Raw genomic sequence first — 22,629 nt, forward strand, 5'->3', positions numbered from 1 at the left:
ATGCTGTGGGCTTTGGCTGACAGAGCGGATGTCGATAATTATAAGGTGTTCTCACAACGCGCCAACTTTTGAGATGTCTGCCTCCTTCTTTCTCCCTCTCTCTCTCTCTCTCTCTCTCTTTCACTCCCTCCTCCTCTTCCTGCGGCTCATTCGCTTCTCAAGGAAAGCACCACACCGCAGACCCTAAGTACAATCTTCAATCATGCTGTATGTGTGTGTGTGCGTGTGTTTGGCTTCTTTTTTTTTTTTTTAACTCATCTTCTTTTCCTGTCTCTTTGATTGCAGCTCACTTGATACATATCTTTTGGCTATCCTTCTTTTCAACTCATATTTGCAGTCACACACACACACACACACACACACACACACACACACACACACACACACACACACACACACACACACACACACACACACACACACACACACACACACACACACACACACACACACACACACACACACACACACACACACACACACACACAAACGGCCACATTCCAATAGTGGAAACCGCTGTTTTTGCAGTGGCTTTGCTTTTTGGATATGCCCCCATGTCACATCTGAATATATAACATTTCCTCACACTGAGTCACAAACTCGACCACAGTGTTTGGTGAGCTCCCACCACCCTCATCCACAAGTTGAGAGATGGTGTGATGAATGTGTGGAAGCATGCATTCTCGCACTGGCAGTCCGCAGATAATTGTGCCATGGCACAACTCCGCTCGGAAAACAAAAAGCCATTCATCAAAATCAGTGGAAAACCAGTCACTTCACGGCTTGGCGATTTCATTTCAATGTATGTAATTTGAGCTAATACAGAAGTAGAAAATCGGACTATATCATTGTGCAAAACCGTGAGTTTTGCGACCCTTCGCTTGTGTTTTGAAGCTTGGTCTGTTTCCCTCAGTGTACATAAAGTGTTTGTATGCTCCTATTTGCTCGAGGAATTTTTTTTATTTTTTATTTTTAATCAGAAACTGCTATCAAAAACAATCTGGATGCGTACTCAAAAGACCACAAGAGGAGGCAGCCTCAGTGCAGTTTGTGTTTGCTCAAAGCTCTCCGCTTGTATGCGCTTAGCAAATTGTGTATGCTCAGTGTACATTTTTTGTGTGTGTGTACATAAGCACTGTACGGGCATGCAGCGCAGGAAAAATATCCTGTGTCTTTGCATCTGTGTTTGGGATGAAGGCTTGGGTTACAGCATGGTGCAGATTGCTGAACGGCGGGTATGAATGGGTCCCGCCACCTGCTAAGTCTTGTCAGTCAGATGGAGAAAAGGGTGCACCATTCAATCTGAGCAGAGTCGAGTTACAAATGAGAGGGACATCTTTGCAGAAAGACAGACTGAAGGACTCGCAAACAACAGAGAGAGACACATGAAGAATGGGGAGTGGCAGGCAAACAAATGGTGGAAGCAAATCGTGTGGCAGCATTTATTCTAATGTGACGTTAAACAGGATTTCCAGTGTTAACCTACTGGTTTAATCAATAGAAGTGAGACATAGAAATATTCCTAAAATTGTTTATTTGAGTTCAGTAATAGGTCATTGACTTATTTACTCTAAAATCACGTTTCTTTGTTTTTGCTCTTCCTATTTTCCCCTCATGTTTACCATCAGCGTCATGAGCTAAATCAAGAAATGAAAAAAAGAAGAGGAAAAAAAAAAACACTTCTTAAATGTCACACTGGCTGCTTTGAGAAGTCTTCTTGATCATTTATACATGAGGTTTTTATTAATGATCACTTTAAAGTTCAAATGCATTTAATGAAACTGGAAATACTCGTTCCATAGAGAAGAATCTAAATAATTGTGTGTCGACTGGAACTGGTCATTGTGAGTGGGGTTTGTGTTTCTGTCGCATAATTGTGTTTGCTGTCACAGTTTGCCTGGGACACATTCGGAGAGCTTGCCTTGCCTCATTAATTTGTAATAAAATCGCAGGGCTGACATTCAGCTACAGCGTACAGCTTGACAGCCTGCACTAACAGGCAGTGGCTCCAGACATGACCACGATAACCACAGCCTGGTTCCTCTCAAAGTCCATCCATCAAGCTGCCTGGTGATAGCACTACCTTCCTCTGTCTGCACGGCTTGGCAGAAGAATGCGATTTGTGAGTTTGAGCATCTGCGCGCTCAACCTATTTTGCCTGTTTGTTCACACCCAAACACTATTTAATTGTGTTTACGTACCAAAATCAGCGTGGATATTTGAATGTGTGCCCAATGCCTGTGCGAGCTCTGCCTAAAAAGTAACAAGGACCCAGAGAGAACTGAGCAGCCTGGTTGTATCATGAGCATTTAGTGGTGTGTGAGTGGGCTTGCTGTGGTAGTCATGGCCAGCCCTCGAGCCGTCTGTGGTCACAGAGCTGGTCTGTGGCCCAGCCGTCCAATGACAGGAGGAGACACACACTAATGAAACGGTTCCATATTCAACTTCGTTTGTTGTACGGGGAGCTTTTTTCGTCTGCGCTCATGTTTCTGCTTCAGTTTTCTGTCATTATCCCTGATTTCAAGTTGGGGTTCTTGTTTTTTTTTTTCTCTCCTCTTTTTCCCAGCCTGTTTCTCTCTCTGCCTTTCTCCCCCTGTCAAACCTTCTAGTATACAGTGCCCTTGTATTCGGTATCCCTCATGGCGCTGTCTCTCTTACTCTCGAGGGAAAACAGGAATGTCATGCGGTGACAAGGAAGTCTACGATTTTAGGCTGAGGAAGATGAATGGTGCTGTATGGTGAAATTCAGTACATATTTGGGTTATTCATATAGAGACTCAGGGCGGTTTGAAATGTAGTCATGTTTTTTTTCTTAAGTCCCTTTGATACATATTTTATACTTGAACACACACTGGGTCATCTTTAAAGGACAAATTATGACATGAAATGTCTCATTAGACTATGAGTCACTTCATGACAGAAAAAAAAAAAGATGAATTAGGTTGTTTTTTTTAATCTTGAGTGAATCTGTGTCGAACAGATTTTGAATCAGAGAAAACTCTTCTTCTCTTTCAAAACTAATATTGTGGATTTAATAGAAAAATTTGTGACATATATAGCAAGGTTGGAAGGGAGATGGGGGATTTTTGTCACACAAGGCAACATATTTTACCATCAAAGGAAGCATTTTAAAAGTGGAATGCTAATCAGACTGTGAGCTGAGGTGAACTTGAATTTGACCATATTTGACATTCAGAATAAAATAAAAATACTTCATTCATCCCATGAGGGAAATTGTTGGCAGTGCTGTTCCACACAGAATAGAACATAATAAATAGAAAGCTAGAATATCAATAAGACAGAATGAGAATCAAATAAGTGATATTAGATATTGCCATTGACAAGGATTACAGTGATTAATGTAATGAAAGAAAGAATGAATTTTGACAGAAAAACACAACAAGCACTATTTACAAAAAGGAGTTATGGCTACAGGAAGGGTTAGATAGTTCAATAAAATACACACATGGCAGATAAAACAATGGTAAAACAGCTTCTACAATGTCATTCAGACCTGAAAAACTGCTGTCAGCTGTTGTTTGTTAGTGAGAGGGTGAGCCTCCATTAGTGTTTGGCTTAACTGGAATATTTTGGCAAAGATTAGAGGGCCGATCTACAGCCATTCTTATAGTAGATTGATTAGTCGAACTAGTTTAATTTCAAATGTACTTTTTTTTTTACAAATTTTGCCATATTTTCAGACTTGTGTAGTTCAAAATGATTTAATATTCACATTCCATTCAAGTTCAATATTTGTTCAAAACTTTTTCTTTTTTTTTTGTGGCTTTGGTTCAGTTGGTAGTGCAGACAGTTTTCCAGCCCCACTGATGGTGGTTCAATTCCCCACCTCCTCCCGGCCATGTGTTGAATTGTCCTTGCGAAAGACGCTGATCCTCCAGTTGCTCCCAAAAGTGTGTGACTGTGTGCTTGAATGGGCGAGTGGCTAACTGAGTGCAAATGCATAGGTTAAGTATTTCACATAAGGAAGTCTGACATGAGGTCAAACTAATCTGAACATCAAGAAATGTTGGTGATGGTCAAACACCAAAGACCAGAAAGAAAAAGATTTCAGATGAAAAAGAATAAATGTGCCTTGTGAGTGAGGGACTATTCACTTACAACTCTATAATTCAACACCCTTATGCAAGAATGAAACTAATATAATATATACTTGAATGTATGTTTGGGGATTTGATATGAATCTCTTAACAACGGTAATGTATTGATCTTGAGGCATAAGGGTCTGAAAAGTACGACAGCGTGCCCCGGTCCATCTCACGAATCACTCAGTACACTTCATTCATGCTCTTGTTCTCGTCCGGTGTGGATTGAAATACACATGGGAGCGCTGCTTAATTGTAGAGTTCATGGAACTGTGTGTAAGGTAGCACATTTCCTGTCTGAGATGTCACTCAGCTGCACCTGAATGAGAAACCCAGGTTGTGTTATACAGACAGTCGCCATGGCAACCAGCCCACACCTGCTACTGTGCTTATACAGAGAGGGAGAATGAGAAGAAGGAGGGGAGGTGAACTTTTCAGGCATGTGTGGATATCCTTGAGCTTAGGATAATATTTGAACACTTTGTTAAGCAAAGCCTGCCGCAAATTTCCATGGGGCGGCCGCCGCCCCCCTCCGCCCCCCCACCGACACCTGTGTTTTGTGGCCGAGGCCATCGTGAGAGCGGCAGAATGTGCGCTGCGCCACACATGGAGAAAAAAAAAAAGAAAGCTTTGGGAGGCAGACGTTGACATGCCAAGCCAAACCGCTGAGGATATTACAGTGCTGCATGTCTTCACTTTTCTGAAGTAAGGCCTTGTATTCGAAAATAAATAAACGTGCGGCAGTTCTCAGCGCCACTTCCTTTTAAGCTGCCATTTTCTTTTCATCTGTTTCATCATCCCTGTTCATCACCGCAGTTGTATCCTCATCTTCAGTCATTTGCAGGCTCTTTTACACTTGCAAACATATGGTCTCAGTGATGTGCTTTGCAGCAACCGCACAAAAGGTGTGAACGAACAGGAAATGAACAAGCGAAATGTGTGATTCAAAGAGCCCTTTTTTTGCATATTGAAAAACTTCTGTGCTTGTTGAGCGTCCGCTGTATACGTGAGCAAGAAAAACACTTGAAAAGAGCCGCATTATTTTAATGGAATATTATCCATCTGTTGAATCTCAGTCAAGTGTTTTCCTCTGTCAGGCTTTTATGTTTCGTGTCACTCAAACACACACATTTGCACGTACACACGTTGAGATAAACATAATTTAATGCCCTGTCGCCTTCCTTTCATTCGGTTTCATTATTCTCCTATTGCGTGGCATGTAGGCGTGTAAAACGCCTGCCTGTTCGGAGAATGGGGGAGTGAAGAGTACTCCATAGACAATTGCACTTGAATTTTGAATGTAGCTTTTTTTTTTTCCTCTCTTTTTTTTTCCACCAAGCTTTTTAAGACAAGAGCCAGGTTATTTTCCATAATGGAGCATGACAGAGGGACAAATGGTAATTTATTTGAATGAATTGCATTTATCTGCCGGTTTCAAGCTCTGTCCTTGATTATAAAACGTGTGTGCATGGAAATTACTAAGTATAACCACCATGTAGTGTGAGTTGAGGAATATATGGATAAAAGGCAAAACGACCATAGACAAGCTTTCTGTTAACATCGTGTTACAAACTGAACCAACCCGTGTGTGTTTACATATATGTCTGGGGCCGTTGTTGACACAGGCTATTGTGTCTCATTTGAAAAAGACAAAAGGTGTGAGAGAAGTGGAACACAGAAGATGCATGCAACAAGACTAACTGGTTTACAGAGACTGATGGCCCGTGTGTGCATAAACAAGAGAGTGTGATAGGTTTGTAAAATACATATACACACTTAGAAATGTTTAATACATGAGGGGAGTTAACTGAAGTTGGAAGAGTGTGTGTGTGTGTGTGTGTGTGTGTGTGTGTGTGTGTGTGTGTGTGTGTGTGTGTGTGTGTGTGTGTGTGTGTGTGTGTGTGTGTGTGTGTGTGTGTGTGTGTGTGTGTGTGTGTGTGTGTGTGTGTGTGTGTGTGTGTGTGTGCGTAAGCTGCTGAGTGTGCTTGCTGTACCGGTACTCTGTGCTGTATAAGCAGAAATTCTGATTGGATTACAATTTAGACTGGGAAGACGTGTGTGTGTGTGTGTGTGTGTGTGTGTGTGTGTGTGTGTGTGTGTGTGTGTGTGTGTGTGTGTGTGTGTGTGTTAGCATTTCGAATATGGAGCACTGTGTGTTGAAGTTGAACCTGCTTCCCTTTGCGTGCGTGTGCCCGTCTGTGCGCATATGTTCTTTGTATACATTAGCCGAACATGTGTACGTGCCCTTTGCCTGGTTACTATATTTTGTATGAGCTGGGCTGTGGGCGCTCTATCTTCGTGTGCTCCCATTTCCAAATGAGCGTGTCTGTGTTTAGGTTGGAGGTCCTTAGGTGCTCACGCCCCAGTTCCTACGATTTTCCAAACCACAGTAGATCCCGGCCCAGATAAAAAACCTCTCTGTGTGTTTTTGTGTGCACAGGCCACCTTGTCTTTGTCAGAGATCACCACGTGTTGAAATATGTGTGTCTGTTATTTTTTTTCTTTCTTTCTCTCTTTTTTTTTTTTTTGCTTGGCCCCATCTGGGGGAAACCTTTCGTGACGGACCCTATTTTGGCCCACAATCTTGGCATCTGGCTTCGACTCGCTTTCGGACGATAAAGTTCATTTAATTTAGAGCCAAGCTGGCAGCGTTTAAAAGTTGTGACAAAGAGAGTTGTTATAAGACACGACCATCTCGTTTCTGCACCTACTTTTTTTTTTTCGTATTTTTTCATCAACTCAATAATGTTTTTATTCCATAACATTTTATTAAATTTTTTTTATTATTCTCAGTCTCAATTTAAATATCAACCTTTCTTGTCACATTGGTTTTTTTAAAGTTTTTTTTTCATCGCTGAAACATAACAAGACATCCTTTGGCGTTTTGCTGACTGGAAATCGCATTTCCTGACTTCCACTCTTGAACCCGTTTCCTGAACCTGCTATGTCATGTCTAATAGGTAAACTGAGAAAAACGGAGTGTCTGATCGGCTACCATGTGACGTCAAAACAGGACGTAACATCAGCATTGAAATCATTGTGGCGAACGTGGTCGAGTCGCCTCCTGCGGTAGCCGCTTGAATGTGTAATAACTAGTGTGGGGACTATACCTACACACACTGAAACCCACACACATACGCTCAATCCATCTGTGGTACAGTACAAATTCTCACACAAAGTCACATCCACAGACCTCCATTCATGCCCACACCCACCCACTCAATTTCCTTGGCCACAGATTTATCCTCAAACCGAAATCCGACTGACGCAGATGAGCTGCAACCGTCTTTATTAGGTGACGACCACTCCCTCTCGCGGCCTTCATCCGTGTCACCAGAACTCGGTGCGCAGAGATGGTTGACACACCACTTCCTCTCCGTCTCCCTTTCCATCAATCCCTTCTTTTATGGAGACACAGATGTCCGAGATCTTACACTGCGAGTGGGCACAGATGGCTCCTATAGCAGCCCGTCAATCAGAGCTTTGTGGCGAGAGCATGGAGATCACAGTCCACTGGATGGACTGCGCGTGTGTGTGTGTGTGTGTGTGTGTGTGTGTGTGTGTGTGTGTGTGTGTGTGTGTGTGTGTGTGTGTGTGTGTGTGTGTGTGTGTGTGTGTGTGTGTGTGTGTGTGTGTGTGTGTGTGTGTGTGTGTGTGTGTGTGTGTGTGTGTGTGTGTGTATGAACGTTTATATTTATAGGTGTGTGGAAAGGGACGGAGACGTTTTTTTGCATGCACGCAGGTTTGTTGGTCTGCACGTGTGTGTCCATGTTATGAGGCGACATTGATGAAGATGGATGGCGTCTGATCTGAGGCCGAAGCATCAGAAGACCTTTACAGAGTTGTGCGTTCGATAGACAAAACCAGAAGCAGATGGTTGATGGATTATTTCACTTTCATTTTATTTAGTTATAAATCAAATCTCCTACTGTTATTGTAATTATTCAGTTTTTTTTTTTTTTTTTTTAAAAGCCTGAACAAATGCTGGACTCTAAAATGCAGATTCATTGACTGCTTGTAGTTTTTTTGGGATTAGATTTAGAATCAAATCCCGAAAATTGCTTTATGTATTCCTATTAATGATTCAAGATATTCTCCTGGCACTCGTCCGATAAGTAGCCGCCATCATGTCAATGGTTAAGAACTCGATGATTTGATGGTAAAGGAAATGTTTCTTTTATTACATATTTATTTTACACAAGGTTATTACAAAAAACTATTATTATGATATATTTGACTAAGTTTGAATCTGAAAACATGTCAAATTGAATATACAGCAAAGTATTTTCACATTCATGCCGATGATTCTCTGCTGAGTGATAATCTTCTAAACATGTTATCCAGTCCAATCCAACTTTATTTATACAGCACATTTAAATCAACGTCCAAGGTTGAACAAAGTGCTTCACATTAAAAAGTAGAAATAAAACAATAAAATAATAAAACAAAAAGAGCAACAATAAATAAAAACAGGCTAGCAGTGAGTAAAAAAACACAGTAAACAGTGACTTAAAATAAGAGTGAAAAAAAATAGCTCAGGTTTGCATGTATAAATTTAAGATTGTTTAATTGCCACTTGTCTTCTTTTAGGGCACCAAACGAAACAAATATTTTGAAAGTCGTGGACACAATGCAACACTGAGACCTGAGCTGAGGTCTGTGATCATTATCTGTAGTAACTGTTTGGTTTTGCAAAAAAAAATCAACATTTTCATCTCATCCACTCTGCACCACAACAAAGAAAAAGTTTTTACATTTGAATTAAAATGTGTTTGACACCCCTGGTTCAGAGCACTGAATGTTCATTGATCAAAGGTTTTTAAAACTTATTTTGCATTGAAATCTCTAGCATTGTGTGTCTGGAGCAGCTGACTAGAATCTGAAGATCTTTTTGAATGTTTTGAATAAACTTTAAAGTTGGAGATCATATAAAATTGCATGGCAGTAAAGTCAATGCAACGTTCCCTGACAGAAAAACTGTTGCATAAGCCCTCACATTGCATATAATCCAGAGTTAACCTGCTTTGAGAAGGAGTCTAGTTCTTTGTTAATATAATACTGCTTTCCCTATCTGACCCTTCAAAGTTAATGGAAGTCGTCTTTGGCGATTAAACTTTAACCGACTCTCGGCGGTCTCAATCGACTTTACTCCTTGGTTTCTTCTCAGCTTCATGACATATAACTAGATCCTGCTTCACCTTGTCCACCTGAAAGGAACACCGAACAGAGGTCGCAAACTCATTAATGTCAATTTCCATAATAACCCATTCACAGAAAAATCCACACATACTTACTTACACAAAGTGTGTCCCCTGGCCCTAGCTTGATATGAATTATTCAACCAATCACACGGCTGAACAGTCTGAACTGTGTCCCTGATTGAGACATGCTGTGTTCATTTAAAATGTCTCACGCTATACTTGACTGGCATGTGTCCGTATTTGAGTGCGTGCAAAATGTCTGAGTGGAAACGCAATTAAGGGAACATGAAATTTCTTTAACAACATGATTGGCACTTCGGTTTTTCTCGCCTGCATGAAAAAGCGTGTCGTGGATATATTCTCAAGATTGAGTGATTCTTTTATACTTTTTCATATGAAAAGAAATCTGTACCCTCAAAGGGTTTATTTAAAGGCACACATTTGTGTTTATGTTATAATTACTTCTCATGACCACAACTTCAAGATCATTTTTGACATCTAGAAGAAAAAAGAAACTAACTGAAAGCACAGCAATAGAGTTTTCTAACCTTAAAGACATTAAAGAGAACAGTCTCTGGGCATTTTTGTTAGTCATATTGTTTGAGGTCACTCTTCAATCGGTCGATATGCAACTTCACCTGTGAATAGATGTAATCAGTTTATTTTCAAGGAAGTTCAAGTGTTCTCCAGGTTTTATAGACATTCGTATTAAAGGGTGAACTAGAATGTGTTTTGTCAAACGCCACCTTCTGAACAATAATCAAAGATCCAGAACTTGTTCTCAGTCAAAGACAATGTGATCTGCTGTTTCATTGTCTTTTTTTGTTCCTTTTTAAATCTTTAATGCAGGAATTTCCGGTATAAAAATCATTATAGTGCAGACACTGTTCAAAAGTGTGTCATACATTTGTAACATGCACTTTTCAGTACTGCCAATAAGATATTCAGGTTTTGTTTTGTTATTTCCCTTGCATTGCGGGAATAATCACGTTCTGTTTTTGCTTCTTTCTCCTCATGTTTTAGAGATGCTAGAGTCGAGTAACCTCGTCACCTTTAATGGCTTGGCCAACAGTTCCAGTTACGACTCTTTCCTGCTGGATGAGGAGCGAGGGAGACTACTGGTCGGAGCGGAGGACCACATCTTCTCATTCGACCTCGTCAATATTAACAGAGACAACAAACAGGTAAAAAAAAATTTGAACTGGTAGACTTGGTTGTCAGGCCACAAAATCTTCTCTTCTCTTCTGGAGTCCATTAACCCCCCCCATCCCTCCCACTGTCTGTCTCACTCCAGACGAGGCGGCCCATAATTCCATTACTCCACCTGGACTAGGTTAACAGTCTTTTTATCTGATTCGGGCTGCTATCATAGAAACACAAGACTGACACGGCGTTGCCTGCAGGCTGCAGGGAGCAGAGCGGGGGAATGAAAGTGCTGAAAAATACATAGTCAATGCAGAGAGGGAGCGAGTGTCTCTGAATTCTTTTGCCCTTGGCTCAGATGTGTAATTCTTTTTTTCCCCCTTCCTTTTCGCTCTTTTGTTCTAATCTTTGCATCATTATAAGATAAAGTCCAAAAAGCAGTGATTAAGCAAATCTAATGTAATTACCCTGAAATGTGCAATGCAGATTCCCTTGAGAGGAAAACGCAGCTGATCTGAAGAGATAAAGTCTAAAGAGTAAAGAGAGAAATATGTGTCGGAGTTTTTTTTGCATGCATGGGTATAATAATGCAAGGGTATGCATGTGCATAGATTCCCATTGCCATTTAACATATGTGTTGCTTGCAGCATAAAACTATCTATCTCCCTATCACACCCAATATTGGAGGATGTAATAATTCCCGGACTTATTACAGCTTACACATGCACACTCATACGCCCCATGTGTGTTTTATAATTCATGTGACACCAGGGGCAACAGATGGATGATGGTGAGGCCCATCTCCTCCAAAACAGAGTAGCAAAATCCCAGTTTCCCCGCATATTTGAAGTGAAAACTACAACCTCATGCTGAGGATTTCAACCATATAAAGGAGTTTAGCTCTTTAAATGATTTAAATTGGACCAGAACCCTTTTAAAGACTCCAAAAAATCTGTATTACACAGCACACGTAATATCTAATAGAACATATTTAGATTTTTAAATCATTTTTAACATTTTCAATGACTTGTAACAACAAATCTACTCCTCATTGTACTGTTTTGAAATATCAACCCATATTTTTAGATCGAGCTGATTAAATGAGGAAATATTCGCATTAAATATGCCAAATCCAAAGTCATTCTTCAGTTTCATTTTTTTTTTAATTGTTCCGCTTTTCTAGTTTGACTCATTTTCTTCTAGTTTCCAGTTTCAGGTAACAGCATGGACATTTTCTTTTCTCTCTACCTCCAGCACATTGTGACTTTGTCTTCCTCTCATTTGCACAGATTGCGTGGCCCGCCACCCCCTCTAAGAAGGATGAATGCAAATGGGCAGGAAAGGACCTCGGGGTAAGTCTACATTCATGATGGCATCATGATCTGAGCTTCTCCCTGTTAATGGTTGCTTTTTTTATGTCCCCTAATTACACAGCTATTACTTCTGCATATTTCTCTTTGCTATTTTGCTTAAAATAATGCTAAATCTTCCAATAACAATGCAGTATAGAAAAAGCTGCCCGGGTCTGGCTAATGTAGAAGAACAAAAGCTTATAAAAGGTGGGAACTTAGCCATAGTGTGTTACGCTTTACCTCTGGAGCAGTGTACTCTGTGTGAATGCCATGCCGAAGTTACACATTTGGTTAAGTTCACAAAAACAGGCTGCGCAGCAGATGTTTGGCCACATTAAAGTGTACACAGTGTGTCACTGGCAGAAAGACAATGACGCAAAGGCCATTTGCTCCCGTGATGTACAGTTACTTTCGGGGAGTGTGTTTATTTATGCACCTCCGGGTGTGTGAACGCACGCACATTCATGCCGGGAGTATGCTGTTTGAGTTCCCGTTATCTGGGGCGGCGTGTTAGCTCACATGTCCAATTCTGCACAAGTTTGCAGAACACACATTTTATGCCACCACTTCTGTTTGTGTGCACGCTGGTGTTCGTGTATTTTATCTGTGCTTTTTTTTTTTTTTTTTTGCTGTTTGGAAAGGCCCCCTCTCCGTGTTGTATCTGATCCTAATTTCATGCCTGGATGAGTCTCGAGTGCAGGGCTGCAGGGATTTAGGATTATCCAGAATTACATAGTTCTTCTAAATCACAGAGGTTCCTCTGGGGTCCAACTCACCGCCGGCTTTGCTGGTTTGACATAGACACAAAGTCAAAACCGCACGAGCAACACTATACCTTCACTTGCTCACGCAGAGCCGCTATGGTTCCAGAAAATTGCAAAAAAAAATTCAATGATGAGGTATTTGCGTGCTGTGAAAATGTTTATCCTTGAAAATGAGGCAGAGAGAGTGGAGACAGAGGACAGCGTGGAGAGGCCTTGATTAGCACATTACCAAAGCATTCAGGGCTCCCAATGTGATGCATTTCTGCAAACCACAATTTACAGCCATAGAGCAAATGTAACAGCTGCCCCCTTCAAAATGCCTGATGGCTGTATCGCAGTGCCTTGCAAAAAGAGTATGTAACATGGCCCATGTTGTTGCAATTGACCGAGTGAACAAAGGGCTTCACGAAACCGAGCGTGGATTTACAGTTTTATAAATCTCCCTGATGTCATTTCTGATTAGCTGTCCAGCTTTTAAACAGACTCGAGGAAAAGTAATAATTCTAGGTTATTCTATATTTCCACTGCATTCATCAGCTTCGACTCAAAATTCACTCAACTCGTTCAAATATGTATAAACCCCAAATGCAAATCCGTCCACCCATTTCTGTCATGGAGAGTCATTACACCCAGTCCAAAGTGACTCATTAATTCCATCCAATAATGAGTCATTTATCCACTGTGGGTATTGTGGTTTTTAACATAATGACACGCTTTGTGATCAAGGAAGAGATTTTCCACCTGAGGGCAGGGGCAGGGGCAGAGGTGCACATCTGACTGACCGTAACTGGTGTCTTTCAGGGTTTAGGTGCAAACTGCCTCCCACACAGCTAATAAGACAGTCAAGTAGTTCAATCTCAAACAGAGATGACCCTGAACAAGATTAAAGGCAAGTTGATGAAATGCGTCTAATAAGGGCGTGAGAATGATGTGTGGGGGGGGGGGGGGGGGGGGGGGGGGATCCTGCTGCTCAGCAGTAGGAAACACAGAGGGGAAAGTCATTAAGTTGCATAGTCACACGGCGAGCGCAGCCGAGGTCAGCCACAAGACATCGTGCACATTTCATCCTCCTCCGTCAACCGTCAGTAGTCCTGCTGACCGAGTGTGCAAACTTTGTTAGCATAGTGGGGCTCATAATAAAACTGAAAACGTACTTCTTTTACATTTCATCTGAGAGTAATGCTTCACTTTTATGCCAACTGTTTGATGACAAGATTAGTAGCAATCTCAGGTCCTGATGGGAGTCTCGCACAGAACCCCAGCTGGTAGTTAGCTGAGGTAACAAAATCCACCTGTCTGCACTTTTAACGCCCCGTTGTTCAGCCGTGAAGAAGACATATTGCTGCTCGCACCAGGGGTCCGTCATCTGGCTTCCTTGAGTACCATAAATAATGATTCTTACTTTTATTTGTGCCGATGAAGTAAACATGCTTGCGGGCCTCCGGGCACTGTTAACAGGCGAGCTAAGATAACCAGCTGTTGGCTCCATATTCACCTCCAAACTCCCAGCAAGAATCTAAATCAGTGTGTTTTCCAAATTGTCAAGCTTTCCCCTTAAGCCTATTACTATGGAAGAGAAACAGAGTCCTTGCTGTGTCAACATATTCTTTTTTTTTTTCTTTGTGACTAATGAAACAAAATACAGTTTTCTGGATACGTTTTGTAGTGCGTGATCCCAGAGTTAATTTGACGTCGTGCTGGAAAATGTCATTACTCCAACCCGAAAGCCCCGTATGCCTTCATGCCCCTGATGAGGGACATCATTAAAGAGAGTTGTCTGTGAGCTCTACCAGGCTAAACAGATACACGTGTTGAAGGGAGGATGATAATTTGGCCGGCTGATGTGATATGGCTTGTGTTTCCAAATCCCCGAGCAAATGTGCGCTTATTTGTGAGGTGGATGTACAGCGTGTATTTATAATTAGTCAAACCCCAGCCTAATCTCTTAAACACATGTGCCCGAATCAGCTCCTCAAGGCTGCTAATAGCCCTCCTGCATTAACCAATCCTGTTGATTAGCACTTTAATAAACAGGCTCACACCAGTGGGACTATCAGCCTGTACTGCCGGGCCAGCCCAAATACTTTCAGCAAATTCAAACATACAGGATCATTAAAGATTCATGGCCGATTTGCCTGATTTGACATACAGGTGGGATTTCCTTGAAGGAGACCCAGTTTTACAAGTCTACAAACTGGAAAGTCCCTGCACAAAAACCACATTTCAACAGAGCTTCCCCTGTTATTGCCTGCGTTCTGCTAGTCTGAGACTAATAGAAAGCACATCGGGGTTTTTCTTCTTTTAAAAATGTCAACTCTCTTTTCACAAAGGATAAAACTTAACTTATGATATGAAGGAAGGAATTGCAAACAGGCATGACAAAAATCCCCAAAGTTTTGCAAGGCTATATAAAATGGTAAGGTAAGATTACAGCATAAATAACAAGAGGTTTCACATTCACAATATCCATATGGATCTCTTTGCCAGCTGCATTAAATTATCTTTTTTTGTGTGTGTATGTGCGTCTGTCTGTGTGTTTCTTTTTTTTTTCTTTTTATTCATTTATCTATTTCCTTATTTTTTCAGAAAGAATGTTCTAACTTCATCCGAGTCCTCCAACCGTACAACCAGACCCATCTGTACATCTGTGGCACAGGAGCGTTCCACCCCATCTGTGCTTATCTGGAAATGGGCAAGAGGGCAGAGGTAATGTGTCTGGTGTTTTAATACCACCAAATGTTGCAGCTTTTTAATCAGTTATTTGTATGCAAAAGGGAATTTGCTCTCGTAACACGCGCTTTAGTAAACAAATGGGAACGTCTGCTATGGCGGCAGTATCAGCTCACACACAGACATTTGAAAAGCAGCAGCAGGGCTTTCTCTAAATCCATTATCTTCTCATCAGTTTTTTTTTTCTCCTGTGTGAGCATGTTGGGGGGGGGGGGGGGGGGGGGGGGTCACTACATGGTTCAATTACAGCTGTTTGGATATTAAACTACATCACTGACATAAAAGTTTAATCAGTGATCCTGATAAAGCTGCAGGTTAATCAGTGTACCAGCGTGGATTCTCTTCACCTAACAACATTGTGCCATTTCTTTGTTAGTAAAGTGAAGCCTGCATGTATTCACTTGACTGTAAACTCGAAATGTGATTCTTTTATTCAGAGTGTTTTCTTTATTAAAAGACTCTGGACTTTATGATGACTGTGTTTGTGATCTTACTTTTTAATTCTGCTTTTACTAAGCAGTTGCAGAAGCTCTTGTTGATCTGTAACCACAACAGAATAAGTAACCAGTGAGAAAATATAGATTATTGCTCAACAAATCTTTCATCCGTATCCAAATCTCATGTGCTGTAAGAAGAATATGTTGTAACTTGAAGCGCGTGCTATAAATGTCCTGTTAACCAGGCCTAATGTGGCTTTCATTGGCCCCTTTTTGAACTTTGACCCCCTTTCACCACAGGACAACATCTTTCGACTGGCTTCGCATTTCGAGAACGGCCGCGGGAAAAGCCCTTACGACCCCAAAATGCTCTCTGCCTCGCTTCTGATTGGTGAGTCATGTGTTTTCTTTTTTATTAGCTCTGGGAAGAACACATTCACATCAGAGCATTCATTCCCAATCCCTTTATTCTCACTGGCAGATGGAGAACTGTACTCTGGCACATCTGCTGATTTCATGGGAAGGGACTTTGCTATTTTCCGTACTCTCGGAGATCATCATCCAATCAGAACGGAGCAGCATGATTCAAGATGGCTGAATGGTAAAATTGAATAAAATGCTGACGTTATTGTTTGCCCTCAGGATTGTGCTCTCTGTTAAAAGAAAAAAAAAAAAAAGGAAGAAAAACTGCAAATGTTTTGGTGGGTTTGGTAGGTTTTTTGTGCCTTTATTGTGTTTGGGGGACTGCAACAGTATTTATAATGCAAAAAACTAAATCTCGTCGATTTCCTAACAAATACTACTGATTCTTCTAACCTTTCAATAAAGACTCTCCGTAAGCGCCAGTCATTGGCCATTATTTGGAAAAAGGATACCGTCAAGCCTTGCAAAGGACTGAAGCATTAAATTCTCTCACAAGCCTCATGTCTCCAGTCACCTCCATTCATGAGCCGACATCAGATATCAGAGCCCATTCACAGAGTCGCTGGATTTGCCTGCGCTAGTAAGATTAGCACCGCAGCAAGGGTTATTGACCGTTCAGCCTGTCTGGCTATCTTTCGGCACTGAGGAAGACTTATGGAGCCACGAAAGGTCAGCTCGGACCTTTCCCTCAAGCTGTGCCATCCCTTTCCCCCCATTTTCCCACAGAACTAATCCTCTCTCTCTCAGCTGTTTTCCTGTAGTGGAGTCAAATTCCTCTTAGTTCCTCTAAACCACCCACTCCCCCCCAAGCGCCACCAAAAATCACAAACACTGGCCTCTGCAGTGCTGATTACCGTGACATATTAATAAAGAGCGATTTCTAAGGGAGGAGGCTTTGTTATGGAGTTAATCCCCATCGATCTTTCACCTTGTTCAAACAAATACGCCAGGGATTGTATCCATTCGACTCTGCAAAATCCAACGCCTTCTCCACAAAGAAGGGATTGTAATTGCATGGATTACTGTGATGGGGATATTCTATTGAGCTTTTATCAACAAGGCTACATGGTACTCGAAAGAACAAGAGAGAATCTTGGGATTGAATCCTTAATGGTGGTTGATTTTAAAAAGGCTTAAGGGTTAAACTGCAGTTTAGCTGAGTAGGCCAGAGTCATAGATTTTATTTACACATCCTGTCACCTTTATATGCCCTTGTACTCATATGGATGTTGGATTAAACCTCGTCTGAATAAAAGTGGCCTTTTGTTGGGAATTAAATATAATGGATCGTATGACCTCAGTGGTTGGCGACACTGGCAGCGGCCTGTTTTTTAATGTGATCGCAGGCACGAATACATTTCTGAACATGTAGATTTTATGGCAGATGTTAACAATAACAGCACTGAGTGTATGTGTGTGTGAGTGGGGGGTACACATGATTCATACCAGAGGTCTTGCACCCACCCAGGACTTATAAATCTGCTTCCCACTTTGGCCACACTCTTCTTTTTCACAGTTACTCAATATCCTAAACGGCTATGAAGCCGTAACATGGCACTGCTTGTTTCTCTCCAGCTAACCCCCGAGCTTTTAGATACAGACTCATTTTACGCTCGACGACGCCTCGGTGACTGTGAACGCTTTACGTCCCCTTTACATCAAGAGGTAGCCCGGCCCGATGGCCCTTGGCTCCGCCGTTTAGCTTTGATTTCCTCTTGCGCTTAAAGTCAAGATACATTTATTCAAGTGTTACCGGGGACAATCAGAGCCATGTGTGTTTGCGAGGATGTGGTCTGGAGACAGGGGTTATGTGGGATTTGGATCTTGAGCGCTCACTTGAGGTAAAGTCAGATACTGTAACACCACGGTGTAAAGTGAATGGCTGTTATTACTGAGCCGTGACTGGAGGATATCAGCAGGGATTGGTTTCAGAGGTGTGAAATAGGGGTGAAAGGATCTCCATTGGTGCAGGAGCCGGGCTGTAAAGTCATGTTTGTGTGTGGTTCTGTGACATTTTTTTCTGCTTTACCGAGTCCCTCTCTTTTTTTCCTCAGACCCCAGGTTCATGGGTGTGCACTTGATTCCCGAGAGCGACAACCCTGAAGACGATAAGATCTTCCTATTTTTCAAAGAGAATGCAATGGATGGAGAGCATACAGGGAAGGCTACCATCGCCAGGATAGGACAACTGTGTAAGGTAACAACACACACAACTGAAAACAAATCCTTTCCGACAGTGTGCGAAGCGATAAAAAATCTGAATGCATTCCTCACACGTCCGCACCACTTTACCCAGGGACAAATTACTTATTGAGGATGAGAGCCTACAGAAGTTTGCACATATTTTTTGCAGAATGACATGGGAGGTCATAGGAGCCTCGTGAACAAGTGGACCACTTTCCTCAAGGCCCGGCTAATGTGTTCAGTCCCCGGGGTCAACGGCATCGACACACACTTTGACGAACTGCGTGAGTTTTGTATTCTTTGTTCCCTATGCGAGGATAATGTGACCTTGCCGTCTTTTGTCAAAATCCAATTGAAAAATCTCACCTTCTAATGTTGTTGTTGGTGTTGTTTTTGATTTTTAGAGGACGTGTTTCTCATGAGCTCCAAGGACCCAAAGAATCCAGTTATCTACGCCGTATTCACCACATCCAGGTACTAATCTCTGCAGATCTTTTCTAAACTGACCTCCAAAATGTACGTGCAATTGTTCGGATTGTCGAATTGCTTGACAGATACCGGTAGTGTTATATTTGTTTTGGCGATTTGTTACAAGGCAATTTGAAGGAGCTCATACATATTCAATGGGCAACCGTCCTGGACAAGTTTTTTTTTCTTTTTTCCCTTCTGTATCTAAAAAAACACACGTGCTTCATATTTCCTTTCAAGATTTTTTTTTTTCCTTTTCACTTCCTTTATTCCATCGCTTTATCTGTAATTCCCCAACCATTTCAAATGACAGGCTACAAGCAACCAAGTGTGCCTGTCTGCCATCCAATTCCCAGACAGCGAAGCCATAATCCATTTACAGGTGTCTTACGGTTGCTTTCCCTTCCGATGGCAACCCCTCCCCACATCTCAGATTGGAAATTGCTTTTATCCGATTCCCCCATTTCTCAATACCTGTCCCTCTTTTTCATTGAAACTTTGGCAGGCTTGTAGGGAAATCAGATTATGGAGCAAGGGGGAGCGGGAGAAACATGATATTCACTTTGCAGGAACGCGCGTTTCTCCCCTGGCCGCCACCCCAGACATGAATGGGGTTTTCAGAGGCCGGGTGTGGCTCTATTGAAGCATGTGGAGAGGTGAAGGCGTGGGGCAAAGCTGATAAGCGAGTTGAAACGGCACAGATGGTGGCACTTACCATGATGATGACGAATTTGCATTTTGGGGGGGGTGGCAGGAGGAGGAGGGGGCATTTTTGTGTCCGGCGTCGTCTGCGAACGGCTTTGAATGGAGGACAAACACTTCACCATCAATCACAGCTAATGATACGACAAGCTGAATTGAACAGCGGCGTGAGCTAATGCACACTGACAAGAACGTTGCATCACCAGAACCCGGTTGGCTTTCCTCAGCTCTGTGGAACACATTCAGCCCAAGAGGTTGGTGCGCGCCGGTGGGTGTACACCGACCTCCACATCCCCACACGCACACACATACATGTATGTATTTTAAAATTCAATTATGGGGCATTGAGGAATTGGAGTGGTTTAATTGGTTTTCTAAGTGGCCGGTTTTCAGAGATGAATAGAGCAAAGATTCAGAGGGACTGGCTTTTAATATCACTGCTTAATGAGGCACAAAGAAGCTTCCACTGACAGATCAATGTTTGATTTCGCTCCTGTGCGCGTGTCGAGATGTGTTTGTGCATTTTTCAGGGGGTGAATTCACACGCCTCTTTTCCCCCCTCCATGCCTGTATCCACACAAACACATGTTCACCCTGTCTTTAAGAACAGATATTGGAGTGTCTTTTTTTTTTTTTTTTTTGCCCCCGGAGTTAATTGAATTTTCTGTAATTAACATTTTCAAATGCTAATCCATTCATCTTCCGTGCTTTGGTGAGTACTGTCAGCTGTGTGTATGCCAGCCACATCCCTAATTAGTCTGATACAACTTCCCATTGCAGTCAGTGGGACAAAGGACGTCTTGAATCTTTTGAGGCGTTTGGTTCCTGCAAACGCAGGAGATTTGCCGTTCAAAAGAAAATCTGCCGCTGGTAAAAAGTGTCACTTGTAAAGTTGATGAATAAACTTTGGACTATTTTTATGAACAATTTAACCAATCAAAGCAAATCATTACTGATTCAAAACATCACGAAACAGATCTCATTGCATATGGTGAGAGGTTAAAACTCTTATGACTACAAATCCAAGATTTCTTTTCCTTTTAGGACTCTCAAAATGTGTAAAAAAGAAAAAAGTGTGCTGTGAGTGGGTGCTTTGGCCCCTTTTTAGAACAGTTCAGCTTTCAGTAGGAGTCAAATAGTACCGTGTGTTTTTGAGATGCTTGTGTTCGAAATGTGTGACGTGCGGGTGACTCGTCTGTGATTGGACGTCTGTACTGCGGAAGTCCTTGGGGGCTTTTCAGTGACTATTATGGATGTGCAAAGCTTTATTTCATCTGCCTTCTGGAAGCGTTTCAGTATGCTGGATGGCTTAAATGTAGTGCAAGAATGGTCATGAGGCGCATGCATGTGAAATCCTGTCAGCGATGACATGACTGGAATAAAAAGATTCTTGACAATTTTAGTGTTTGCTTACTTACTCATAATCTCCAAAGGAATATTTTATTAACCATTTTGGACTATATATATTTTGGAATATTCAGTGGAACTCCCAAACCCCCCCCCCCCCCCCCAAATGAGTCATGAATCCAGTTGCTGTCTCCCGGATGACCCAGAACAGAGTATAACTTTTCTTTTTTTGGGGGGGGGGGGGTCAGTTCCCTTGTTTAGCAGAATTGATCAACCTTGCCTGTTTTGGACCTCGTCCTCGGCTAGTGAAAGCAAAATCCACCCATCTGGCTCATGCAAATGCTCACAAAAGCATTGGACGGGATTTCAAATATGCTCTGAAGCAGGTCTCTCACTTTGTTGGTGGTGTGCCCAAATTCCTGTCTGTTCTCAAGAGGCTGGAAGCAATCAGAGAGAAGTTCCAATCTTTCATTCCTATACTTAGATAATGGCAACCTTGCTCCTCTCCGTCCTTGTGCGATGAAGGGTCATTTTGTCATCTTTCCTCAGTATTTCACGAGCTCCTAATCCCTGTCTTGTCAGCGACTTGTTTATCGAGCTCATCTTTCTTTACTTCTTCACTCCATTCTTCCCTTCCCCTCATCATCCGCTTTCCATGTTTTTCATATCATTCTTCTTTTTCCTCCACAGTAACATATTTAAAGGCTCAGCAGTGTGCATGTATAACATGGCAGACATCAGGAGGGTGTTCCTGGGCCCCTATGCCCACAGAGATGGACCCAACTACCAATGGGTGCCCTTCCAAGGGAGAGTTCCCTATCCTCGCCCTGGCACTGTGAGTCTTAAAAAAGATCAACTATATCACGCAAACTCCACAAATTATTATGAAACCGGCTCATGTTGGCAACTAAAATGTGCAACTTCACATTCTTGAATTTGGGCTTTCTATTCAAGACGATTGAAAGAAAAACTGAATTGCACGTATCACATCTTCTCCACCCCAGTGCCCCAGCAAGACATTTGGAGGTTTTGACTCTACCAAGGACCTCCCGGATGACGTCATCACCTTCGCCAGGGGTCACCCTGCTATGTACAACCCTGTGCATCCGATAGGGGGACGTCCCATAATGGTGCGGACAGACGTGGACTACCAGTTTTCTCAGCTGGTGGTGGACAGAGTGGAGGCGGAGGACGGGCAGTATGACGTGATGTTCATCGGGACAGGTATGCAACATGTCAATTTATGTCTTCGTTTTTTTCTGACAGACTTTCCACGCTAATTAACACAAGTATGAATTAATATATCAATGTAACCAATTTTTCAGATATGGGAACAGTATTGAAGGTGGTGACAATCCCCAGAGAGAGCTGGCATGACCTAGAGGAGGTTGTGCTGGAGGAGATGACTGTCTTTAGGGTATGAGTTTGAAAATGAGTATCAGCAGCAATTTTTAAACCTGCTCTCTTAAAAAAATACATTTGGTGGTAACCGGGCTGTGTTTGTGTTGCACAGGAGCCTACTGCCATTACCGCGATGGAGCTGTCAACCAAGCAGGTAAAAGCTTGTTTTCACACCTCATAATCAATCCAAAAAGTTGTTGAAATAGTGAGAAGAAAAATATAGTAAGAAGATCTGGGCCTTTAAGCAAACACTGATAACCCAAAATAAAGACTACTAATGTGCCTGCTGAGAACTAAACCCACAGTGCAAGCTTTTCAAGGCGAGCCACACAGGAACGTTTAATTTTTGACATCCCTGCTGTTTCTTTGGCTCT

The 22,629-nt window shown here is 42.1% G+C and overlaps 1 protein-coding gene across 1 annotated transcript in view; it reads left to right on the top strand.

Moving 5' to 3' along the window:
• Window positions 1–22,629, top strand: part of sema3aa (sema domain, immunoglobulin domain (Ig), short basic domain, secreted, (semaphorin) 3Aa) — a 34,102-nt gene that overhangs the window by 4,460 nt on the left and 7,013 nt on the right. Inside the window, exons 2-13 of the mRNA XM_080518150.1 lie at window positions 10,328–10,488; window positions 11,737–11,799; window positions 15,150–15,269; window positions 16,031–16,121; window positions 16,212–16,331; window positions 18,208–18,350; window positions 18,507–18,621; window positions 18,742–18,811; window positions 21,545–21,689; window positions 21,859–22,078; window positions 22,180–22,271; window positions 22,368–22,409. Of these exons, the coding sequence (XP_080374276.1) occupies window positions 10,328–10,488; window positions 11,737–11,799; window positions 15,150–15,269; window positions 16,031–16,121; window positions 16,212–16,331; window positions 18,208–18,350; window positions 18,507–18,621; window positions 18,742–18,811; window positions 21,545–21,689; window positions 21,859–22,078; window positions 22,180–22,271; window positions 22,368–22,409 (1,382 nt within the window). The remainder of the gene's footprint in view (window positions 1–10,327; window positions 10,489–11,736; window positions 11,800–15,149; window positions 15,270–16,030; window positions 16,122–16,211; window positions 16,332–18,207; window positions 18,351–18,506; window positions 18,622–18,741; window positions 18,812–21,544; window positions 21,690–21,858; window positions 22,079–22,179; window positions 22,272–22,367; window positions 22,410–22,629) is intronic.

Source organism: Blennius ocellaris (genome assembly GCF_963422515.1).
Source record: "Blennius ocellaris genome assembly, chromosome: 22".
Lineage (NCBI taxonomy): Eukaryota > Metazoa > Chordata > Actinopteri > Blenniiformes > Blenniidae > Blennius > Blennius ocellaris.